This window comes from Panthera tigris, chromosome F2, assembly GCF_018350195.1.
Source record: "Panthera tigris isolate Pti1 chromosome F2, P.tigris_Pti1_mat1.1, whole genome shotgun sequence".
NCBI lineage: Eukaryota > Metazoa > Chordata > Mammalia > Carnivora > Felidae > Panthera > Panthera tigris.
Window position 1 is genome coordinate 20,059,495 of NC_056676.1, and position 11,811 is coordinate 20,071,305.

General features: G+C 38.8%; 1 protein-coding gene across 5 annotated transcripts in view; it reads left to right on the forward strand.

Annotated features, from left to right (window-relative positions):
* SULF1 (sulfatase 1) overlaps positions 1 to 10,790 on the forward strand; it is a 176,963-nt gene extending 166,173 nt beyond the window's left edge. For 3 of the 5 annotated variants that reach the window (XM_042973037.1, XM_042973036.1, XM_042973038.1), the window contains one exon: positions 8,473 to 10,790. In XM_042973037.1, the coding sequence (XP_042828971.1) occupies positions 8,473 to 9,290 (818 nt within the window). In that variant the 3' untranslated portion in view covers positions 9,291 to 10,790. The remainder of the gene's footprint in view (positions 1 to 8,472) is intronic. The other 2 variants (XM_007084770.3, XM_007084772.3) reach the window with 1 other exon arrangement.
* The last annotated feature ends 1,021 nt before the right edge of the window (positions 10,791 to 11,811 follow it).

An 11,811-nucleotide genomic window follows, 5' to 3' on the forward strand; every position in this document is an offset into this window, starting at 1 on the left:
AGAAATGCCAGTGCTGAAGAGAGAGAGAGCCTGGTGCTTTCAGGAAACTGCACTGTTTTGGCAAGGCTGTGGCAGAGGTGATGTGGGGAGAGCAGGCCGAAGGAGTGGGAGGCATCAGGCCCTCTCCGTAGAAACTATCCTTTCTGCTTCTCAGGACACTCCAGCAGCCTCTGTTGATTGTAACACCACTGCTCCAGGAAGAGTTCCAATGCCACGCATGCGTGATCTCTCCCACCCGCTCGTAGAGTGTGACATAATTACGTGGTCATGTTCTTAAAAGCAAATAAGTTGCCGTCTGGAAAGAAATGTGGCTCAGCTTGCAACCTGCATGTGGTTTTGAATTGCTGTTAGTGGTTTTGCCATCTTTGTATTTCCCAGATTGGATGAGAATCGCCTGGAACTTGAAATCATCTGCATTTATTTTGAAAATTCACTTGTCAGAACAAACCTATTCATCCGTTTCCTCCCTGAGTAAAGAACTTCAGAATAGCCCCCCGAAAGGAGCTCCTTTTGTGATAGGAGGACTGGTAGAAACCAGGACAGAAATGTGGAAAGCTTAGTTCTAAGGTCTAACAAGGTGTTCACTTTATATTTTGATACAATGTTACATTTACAGAAAACTTGCAAGAATAGTTCCAAGAAATTTTATCTCATTTGGCTTATTGTTTTCTCTTGCTCTCCGGCTCTTTCTCTGCATATACACACACGCTTCTTTTTTTCCTGAATCGTGCGTAATTTGCAGACATCATATACCTTTATCTGTAAGAGTTTTTGTACGTATTTCCCAAGAACAAAAACATTCCTACATAACTATTGTAAATTTATAATCAGGCAATTTAACACTGATACAATACTATTATGTAATCCACAGTCCATATTCAAATATTGCCAATTGTCCCAGTACTGTCGTGTTTATGGGTTGGGGAGGATTTTGTTTTACTGGTCTGGGATCCAATCCAGAAACACACATTGTAGTAAACTGTCATGTCTCTTAAGTCTCTTTCCATCTGGGATAGTTCCTCAACCCTTCATTGCATTCATGACATTCTGAAGTGTACAGGTGAGTCGTTTTGTAAAATGTCCCTCAGCTGGGGTTTTTCTGATGTTTCTGCATGATTGGACTAAAATTGTGCATTCCTGACAGGAATACCACAGAAGGGGAAGTGTGCACTCAGGATATCTTACCGGAAGCTACGTGACATCTGTTTGGTGGTCTCACTTTTGATTACTCGGTGGAGGTGTTGTTTGCTAGGTTAATCCACTCTGAGCCTACTATTTTTCCTTTTTTAATTAATAATTCATCCACTACCTTTTGAGGAATCCATAATTCTTGCCTGAATCATTATGATGGCTGCAAAAGGATGATTTTTTCCAATTCTGTTTTTCTTGCTACATTTAAGTGGTACTCTACCATAGACAAGAGATTTCCCTTTTTCTTGTACGTACGTACATATGTACGTAGGTATGTATGTATGTATTTATAGCAATAAGGATTCATAGATCCTCATTTTATCCCATGAATATCTTTTTGCTACCATTATTTATTTTGATGACCAGAATGTCCCAGTTTGGGCCAATGATGCCCCGTCAGGTGTCCTTTTGGTGTGTCCCCATCACCTTTTGAGCACTTCACTGCTTCCTGACCTAACACTATGTTCCAGGCTCACCTTGTATTTCACTTCTCGACCTCTGGAATCTGCCGTTTCTCCGAAGGACCCCAGTTCCTTTTAAGTGGGCAGCAGTGGCATCTGAACTAGGCTTGAGGTGCACAAAATTGATATGGAGGCATCTTTGTATGTAGACCCTCTGGGCGGACAGAGCTAAAATACATGTGCAGGTATATTGACAGTCACTCCTGTTTCTACAGATACGGAGATACGTGGGGACATAGCTATCTAGATACATTTAACATTGTATGTTTGTACTGATACCTCTAATTCTAGCTTAACAGCATGAGGTTCATTCTAGTCTTCCTAGTTTCTAAATAACTTCCTTTTTTTTAACATGCTTACAATTATTTATTTGTTTGTTTGTTTGTTTAATTATACTTTGTTAATAGTAGACTCTTTATTTTATTTTATTTTTCAGGAGTAGAACCCAGTGATTCGTCACTTACATACAACGCCCAGTGCTCATCCCAAAAAGTGTCCTCCTTAATGCCCATCACCCATTTAGCCCATCCCCCCAGCAGCCCTCAGTTTGTTCTCTGTATTTAAGAGTCTCATATGGTTTGCCTCCCTCTCTGTTTTTATCTTAGTTTTCCCTCCCTTCCCCCATGTTCATCTGTTTTGTTTCTTAAATTCCACATATGGGTGAAATCATATATTTGTGTTTCTCTGACTGACTTCTTTTGTTTAACATAATACATTCTAGTTCCATCCACATTGTTGCCAATGGCAAGGTATCACTCTTTTTGATTGCCAAGTAATATTCCATATAAATGATAACATCCTTTTCCAGCAGTGAGAAGCCTAGTTTCCTTTATCCTCAATGGATTAACTCACCTGATAAATGCTACAGCACACGGAAAGCAATTTCAGAATTGCTAAATCATACTGCTGTAAACACAAACCTGCTAACCTGAGTTCAATATATTTTTTCAGTTCTTTCTGTCTTTAGAATGAGAGAAAATGGGTGGCTCAGTCAGTTAAGCGTCCAACTTTGGCTCAAGTCATGATCTCACAGTTCGTGGGTTCAAGCCCCACGTCAGGCTCTGTGCTGACAGCTCGGAGCCTGGAGCCTGTTTCAGATTCTGTGTCTCCCTCTCTCTCTGCCTCTCCCCCATTCATACTCTGTCTCTCTCTCTCCCAAAAATAAATAAACATTGAAAAAAATTTTTAAAAAGAGAGAGAAAATAGCACTGTGTTTGAAGTGACTCAGAATAGTTCTGTTTTCCCTTCTTCTTTATTTTAGTTATGTTACCCATTTGAAATACGGCAAGGTTTGTTTATTTCCATTTGCATTCCATTTTCGGTTCTATTTTTTCTCGTCATTGGTAGTTTAATTTTGTTTTTCAGTACGTAATACTTCAGCGTCGTTCCAAAAGTCAAAACTGCCAAAAGCATGTGCAGAGAAATGTTAGTCCTTCCCACAGTCTCTTCCCACCCGTGCACTGTATGTAGATAACCAATCTCATCAGTTTGTTTTACCTTCCTCCGTTTCTGGTTGCAGTAGTAAGCAGACGGTGATATTTTATTTCTCTTACTTTTTTACACCAAAGGTAGTGTACTATATATATTGTATTGCACTTAGTTTCTTTTTCACCTAAAATATTATTTTCACTTTAAAATATATCCTCTCCATCGGTTCATAGAAATTTTCCTACTCTCTTTTCACTTCTTCTTAGTAATTTGCTGTGTGTATGTACCATAATGTATTCAGCCACTCTTTTAAGTATGAGCATTTCAGTTCTCATATTTTGCAATTACAAATAGTGAGACAGTAAAGAGCCTTGTGCAAATATATTTCATATCGTTGAGGATATCTTCAGAGTAAATTCCTAGTTGCGGGATTACTGGGTCAAAGGTAAATGCCTATATGGATATATTAAATACTGCCGAATTTCCCTCCATATGGTTTGTACCATTTTGCATTCTCATCATCAGTGTACGAGGGTCTGCTTTCAACAGTTGTCAAGCTTTAAAATTATTTTTCCAACTGAATGAGAAAGAAAGGGTATCTCAGTATGGTTTGAATTTGTATTGCTCTTATTATGAGTAAAGTTGAACATGTTTTTGAAAGTTTAAAGGCCATTTTACTTGCTTTTATAGATTATCTGCTTGTGTCCTATGCCATTTTTCTATCTGGCTTTTGAAAGAATTATCAGGAAGAGTTTGCATCTTTCTGATGATGAGTCTTCTATCTAGGTACAAAAGCTGTCTTTCCACCTGGTTCAGTAAACTTCTAGGTCTTTCAGGAGCTTTTTATATTATCTCCTTATAGGTTTTGCACATTTCTTGTCAAGTGTATTCAGAAGTATTTTATCTTCTTTGTTACTGTTATGAATTGGGTTTTCCTCTCTCATCAAAACCTCTTTGTGATTATCATGTGTGTATATGAGGGCTATTGGTTTCTGTGTATTAATTTTGTATCCTGCTACTTTAAAAAATATTTTTATTTTTGAGTTAATCTTGTCATTGATTTTCTTGGGTTTTCCAGGTGTACCTGTCAGATATTTGCAAATAGAGATCGCTTTGCTTCCTTTCCTATTGGTTGTCTCTAATTGATTCCTCTTGTTGAATTGAATGAATGAATACTTCTAGTACAATGTTACCTTGTTTCTGATCTTAGCGAAAATGCTTTTAAGACTTCCTTTTGGGATGCCTCGCTGGCTCAGTCAGTTAGCATCTGACTCTTGATTTTGGCTCAGGTCACGATCTCACATTTCGTGAGATTGAACCCCATGTCGTCGGGCTCTGCACTCACAGCACAGAGCCTGCTTGGGATCCTTTCTCTCCATCTGTCTCTGCCCCTCCTTCTCTCTCTCTCACTCTCTCTCTCTCTCAAAAACAAACTTTAAAAAAATATTTTTAAAAAAATTCCCTATTGAGAGGACAGATTTTAGGACTAAGTTAATACATTTTTGTCATGTTAAGGAAATAGCCATTGACTTTTTTCTTTTTTATTTTTTAGTGTTTTTATTGCTAATGAATGTTGAATTTGTCAAAAGCCTTTTCAGCATCAATGGAGATGCTCAAATAATTTTCTCTGTAGATCTTCCAGTAGGATATACTATATTAATGGATGGGCTATGAATGAACCAACCTTTCATTCCTAGAGTAAATTCTACTAGGTTATCATGTGTTATATTCTTAATATAATGTTGATTTCTATGCTTTGAAACAATTCATACAGCATTCAGATTCTCTTTTCCTTGAAGGCTTGATAAAATTCTCCTGTGAAACAACATGGACCTGGTGCATCTTTGAGGATAGTTTCTTAATAATCTTTCTTTCCCTTCTTTGGAAATTGCTTTATCTAAGCTTTCTATTTATATTGGGTCAATTTCAATAAACTGCATTTTCCTGGGCAATTACCTGTTTCATCTGGGTTTTCTAATTTATTTGCTTTAAGGTCTGCAAAGTAGTCTCTCTCATGCTTTGAGTTTTGTATATTTCAATGATTATTTCTCCCTTGTGATTTTTTTATTTTGTGTATTTGAATTTTCTCCCCTTTGTCTCAACTAGTTAAACTAGTGATCGTCTGCTTTGACGCTTCTTTAAAGAACCAGGATTTTGATTTATTAATGAGATATGTCATTCTTCTGTTCTCTACCTCATTAGTTTTTGCTTTCACCTTTATTATTTCCTTCCTGGTGCTTTCTTTTGATTTATATTGTTCTTTCTCCTGCTTTCTGAGTTTTGAGTTTGATTTATTTTTTCATGATAAAAGTGTTTAAGGCTATGAATGCTTAAAATGACACATAAGTATCATACTTGATGCATCATAAGTTCTAATACATAGTGTTTTCATGATCGTTTTTTTAAGTTTATTTATTTTGAAAGAGAGAGGAAGTGAGCACAAGCAGGGGAGGGGCAGAGAGATTGGGAGAGAGAGACAGACACAGAGAGAGAGAAAATCTCAGGCAGAGCCAGACACAGGGCTCAAACTCACAAACCATGAGATCCTGATCTGAACCGAAATCCAGAGTCAGACACTTAACCGACTGAGCCACCAGGCACCCCGTTATCATTTTATTTTATTTTATTTTATTTTACTTTATATTTTATTTTACTTTATTTTATTTTTAATATAATTTATTGTCAAGTTAGCTAACATACAGTGTATATAGTGTGCTGTTGGTTTTGGGGGTAGATTCCCGTGGTTCATCGCTTACGTTCAACACCCAGTGCGCATCCCAACTAGTGCCCTCCTCAATGCCCATCACCCATTTTCCCCTCTCCCCCGCCCCCCAATTATCATTTTTTAAATTCTGCACTTTTAGCTTTGTATTTTCCTTTTCACCCAGATGATGTTTGTCAGCTTCCAGATGAAAGAGCTCTCTTGTTGTTTTAATTTTATTAACTTCTAGTTTCATTGTATTATATCAAAGTGTTGTTTGTAATATTTCTATTTTACGCAACTTCCTGATGCATTTTTCCGTGACCTAACACATAATCAAATAATGTGAATTTCTGTGTGTGTTCGACAAGGTATAACCTCTATCCTCGGAGTATACTGTTGGATACATTTGCATGAGAATTACCTGATTGATTATATATTTAGGTCTTCCAGATTCTTATTTATTTTTTGTCCATTTGGCCTCTCTTAGATTGAGTATCACTTATTATTATGTCTTTGTGTATTTCACTTTGCATCTTCTACGGGTGGTTTCTTCTAAATTTATAAAGGTGTTGCCCTTTATCCCCCCTCTTTGAAACTTTGTACGGTTTGTATTTTTGTCCTCTTGGTTGTCTTTGATCTTAAATGTTGGTAACGCCCCTAGTCCCTGCTTCTTACTTCATCTTTTATTATCAGTGGTCAGTTTTTAGTGTTGTTCTTTGACTTCCAATTATTATTAGCTCTACCCTCAATGAGCTTCTTCTCTTTCAGTTTTTCTATCTTTCCTCCCGTGTTGAGTCACATTATTTTTACTTTGTCATAGAAAACGTATATATTATCTTTTGACCCTTCTACCTTTATTGTGTCCTAAATCTGATAAATATATTAAATGCTCACCATCAACCCTTTTGCTGAAATTTCTCCGGTGATTTCTTGGTTGGATGTGAAGACTACTTACTCCAGATGAGCTGATATGTACAGTATTACCTGTGTTCTTACAATTTATTTCTGGAACTTTTTCTGTAGCCTTGATAATTGAAGAAGAGCTTGAATGGTTGTGAGATCCTTGATTCATACTTGAATTTCTGACTTGAGATGGCTTTTCACATCCTGGGGTACTTGATGGAAAACACGCCGTTTTCTTGGCAGCATTGTGTTGTGGTTTTTTCCACTTTATGGTCACTTTGGGCAGGGCGTTGGGCATTTTCATAAGATAATAGGTTTTGTTATTCTTATTTTCTATTTTATGATAATTTTGTATAGATTTAGGCCGTTTTTATCAATCTCCTGGATTTCAAGTATTTATAAGATTTCTAGTTTAAGAGGCTCCTTTCTAGCATGTGTAACCAAATATACGTTCTTTTTACTTTTTTACTTTATTATTATTTGGGAGTGGGAGTTGGGGAGGTTGTGTGTCTTCCAGTTTTTTCCTTCTCTTTTTTCTTACAGGATCTGAAATCCACCACCACCACCACCACCCCCCACCCGCCTCTTTCGCTGCCTTTTTTCTTTTATCACCCAGTTTCCAAAGGATGTTCCTTCTTGCTCTGTGTCCTTGTCTCCCTGCCGCCAGGGCTCTCAGACTGCAGCCTCGATTCGCGCCCACTTCTGAGTCTCTTCCTCGTCTCCACTGCAGCTTTACCGGGACTTTTACAGTCTTTCCTACTTTAGGTTGACACTCTTTCCGGCGATGGTTTCAACTCAGCTCTTGGCTGCAACCTCATTTCCTTCTTCTCTCATCGCTACTGTTTTCCCAGGGCTCGTGCCCAAAGTGCGGCGTATAGCTCTGTTGACATTCGGTATTAACTTTTTTTTTGCTTACAGGTGGTTCGAAGATTACGTCATTTTTGATCTTTTAGTGATACGGAGAGTGTGGGTTTTGTGCAGTTTTTCTTATTGTCCCTGGTGATCCGTATTGCTTTGTGGCCAGTTCATCGCATTAATCCAGGCTGCCTCTTTCTAAATGGTACTCGGACACAACAAGAGAAAAGATGCTATTTTCCACAGGACTGTAGTCACCTTGGTGATGTAAGAAGATCTGAGAGAGGAAAAATTGGGGGCATTCTTTGTATACTATGAAAACCACCCAAAGATCATTTTATCTAGATATAGATATTTTAGGGGGAAAAAAAAACTAATCAAAAACAGATTCAAACATTGGATTCCAAGAGTTTAATTGCTTCCATGTTTGTTTTTATACTGAGTGCCAGGGAGCATACAAATATCGTCCTAAGCATCGCCTATTCCATGAAAACACTTTCAAACTCATCATTCACCCAGCAACCCTGTAGGTAGTAAAGGTTCTATCACACAACTATTCCCACATCTGACAGATGAGGGAGCAAGACTCAGAGAGCCTCGCTCACATGATGTCCCGGGTGCAGAGTTGACTTGAGTAGAGCCGGGAGTGAAATGTAAGCCTCCTGACTGATGGGGCCGTGCATTTCCGGCACTAACCATGCCTCGTCATGAAAGTTTGCATATGTTTGAGCCTCTTTCTAATTTTTTGGTATTGTTCAATCGCTTCTGTAACCTAAGGCCACTCCTTGATAACGAATTACCAGGGGAAGATACTTTTTAGTACTATATTTCAAATTGATTTGCCTTGGTAAAAAACAATGTAAGTTGCTTGTCCAGTAAGTGGGAAATCCTTTCTCCACTAACGATCCACCTTTGTCTCTCTTTTCACAGAGGACAGTTATGGGATGGATGGGAAGGCTAACCAGCCCAGCCTCGCTGCAGACGTCAACTGGCAAGGCCTGGAAGATTTATACAGTGTGAATGAAAGCATCTATGAGTACAGACAAAACTATAGACTTAGTCTGGTTGACTGGACTAATTACTTGAAGGATGTAGATAGAGTATTTGCACTGCTGAACAGCCACCATGAGCAAAATAAAACAAATAAGACTAAAACTGCTCAAAGCGATGGGTTCCCAGGTGGATCTGCTGAGCTCTCCGTGCCAGTAGAGATGGCCTCCGCGGAGTCAGATGATGACCCGAGTCGGATGGTTGGGGAAGCACCTCACGTGACCTTGCCAGCTGACCTTCGAACCCTGCATTTGAACCAACCAACATTCAGTCCAGAGACGAAACTTGAATGGAATAACGACATTCCAGAAGTTAGTCGTTTGAATTCTGAACACTGGAGAAATCATAAAACTGAAAAATGGATGGAGCACGAAGAGCTAAATCATCCCGAAACTGATTTCAGTGGCAACGGCATCCCAGAGCTGGTGCTCAAGCCCAGGCCTAGGCTGCAGCCCATTAGCAGGCAGCAGAAAGGACTTCCCCGGGTTGGTGGCCCAGGAGGTGTTTTTGAAGATCAGCTGTATCTTCCTGTGCATTCTGATGTTGATTCTGTTCATGGGACGATCAATACGTCTGCCCTGGAGCAGCCTATTAACTCCAGCAGCGTGAAAAGGATATTGAACAAGGTGAAGAATCACGAGACAGGCAGCTTACAGAGTCTAGAAGGCAGTGCCTCCTTTCCACTCTCCTCGGATTAGATGAAATTGTTACCTGACCCTAAACACAGTATTTTTTTTACTTTTTATTAGTAAACTAATAAAGGCAATCATGACAGCCAACATTATGAGCTATCCTAGATACACATGTGCGAAGTTAGCATAGAAGTTAGCACACAGGCGAGCAGTAGGCACACAGGGATGCGGTGTTGTAACTCCCTATTTGTCAAGAGTAGAAATAAAGGTTGATTTGTGTTTATTTGAGGGAGATTAAAGCAGTATTATCTTTTGAAAGCCATAGGGACATGCCTATACGAATGTTATCCAATCAAGATGGCTAGAATTGTATCTCTCTGAGTTTCTAAAACGTGACATCCTCCGTGAATCTTTCAACCTGCTTCCCACTGCCTGCATCATGTGGTTTTGATTCCTTTTTAACCACTGGAATTTTTCGGTGCCATCATGTTCAATGATTTTGCACTTTGAGTTCAGATTGCCATGTCTATTTGGTTAGTCTTTTTTTTCTTCCCAGAGGCTTTTCCTAGTCTCACTGCTTGCTCTCAGTGTGACCGTGGAGAGCCGACCCCAAGAATGACACACGGTATGGATCACATATTGTCTAGCGTAAGCTCTTGCCAGAAAATATTGCATGCTTTTTCCTTGACTTGCTAAAATTGATTAGCAGAAAGGCATGGCTAACGATGTTGGCAGTGAAAATAAATAAATCAACAAAACAAAGATCGCTTGCTCTCTCTGTGCCTAGCCTCAAAGTGTTCATCATATGCTTAAGATTGCTAAATTTTTGTTATTTTATTAGCAGGATAAAAGGACTGAAGACTTTTTTTGTCATCTTGGTTTTCTTGACCTGGCTAATAAGCTAAAGTGTTGAGAAAATATACTTAGTTTTGAATTTATATAAGGAATCTTTTTCAATAAAACACACTCATGAATGTTTCATATTTTAAACACACCATAGGTGTTGTATGATTATTTTTAAGGCCTTCACTAAGTACGGATTTTTTTAAAGGCGTAATTCAAGACTGCTTTTGAAATTCTGTATTCTTGAAAATATTGTTATGTATTAGATTTTTAAATATCAGCAAAAGGATTACCTCATCGAGAGTTATCAGTACCCTAGCCAACTTCCCAAACAGGTTTATTTTTTAGCTTAACAGTGATTTTCTTTTTATTTTTAGACCATTCAAATGCATAGGTAAATTATGTTTTCTTCAAGTGTCTAAGGTAAACTCTTTTAAAGAAAATTTAATATGTTATAGTTGAATCTTTGATAACTTTAAGTCTTTATCATAGACTCTGTACATATGTTAAAATTAACTAGCTCTTTATCAGATGTGTGTGTCACCAGCTGAATGACAGAAGAAACATATTTATGGTCATGAATGATGTGCTTTGTAAAAAGATTTCAAGTTATTAGGAAGCATACTGTGTTTTTTAATCTTGTGTAATATTCTGTGATACTTTTATAGAACAATTCTGGCTTCGGGAAAGTCTAGAAGCAATATTTCTTCAAATAAAAGGTGTTTAAACTTTACCTGTTTCAGAAAAATGAGCTTTCCAACTTTTTGTGGTATACCCACTCTGTGCAAGTAAAATTGAGTCCTGATCTCAATGGACATGATTGAATATTAGCCATATCTGCAAAATTGCCCCAAAGTCAGTAGGTTCTAGAACATGCTCAGATTGATGATTCCAAAGTGGATTTGGCTCTGTGCTTCAGGGAGAATGTGACAGAGGCCACACAAGCGAGGCTTCCCCACTGTGCATCCTGGCCAGTGGCACAGAGTCAGAGCTTGGTTTAACTCTCTACTGTTGCCACCTTGAAATCTTCAATGATTTTTGAACAAGGAACCCCACCTTTCCATGTGTCACTGGACCCACAAATGATATAGCTGGCTCTGGGCAACACAAATAGAGTTTCTCAAAAGTGGGAGGACAGATCCACCAAAGGAAGTTTCAATTCATGGAGGACAGGACGGCGGACTCTGCTTTTTTTTTTTTTTAAGTTTATTTACTTTGAGAGAGACAGATAGTGTGCAAGCAGGGAAAGAGCAGAGAGTGGGGGGCGGGGGGAGAGAGAATCGCAAGCAGGCTCCACACTGTCAGCACAGGGCCCGATGCAGGACTTGAACGCACAAACTGATATCATGACCTGAGCTGAAACCAAGAGGCGGATGCTTAACCGACTGAGCCACCCAGGCGCCCTAAGGACCATGGACTTTGATCAAGACCTAACCAGTCTCCCAATACCTCAAGTTTTTCCTGCCTAACCTATACTTCTTTCTGATCCAGGTTCCTGAAGCGCTTTCTCTTCTCGTGATATAGGGGCTGACAGTCTGTGAAATGTCCAAAGACCAGGAGGTTAATAGTAAAGGAAAAAAAACAAAAGCAAAGGGCTTTTTGAGACCTGCTCCATCCTTAGATAATTGAGGAAACAATCTGTATTAGTTTGCTAGCATTGCCATAACAAAATACCACAGACTGGGTGGCTTAAACAACAGAAACTTATTTTCTCACAGTTCTGGAGGCTGGAAGTCGAAGACCA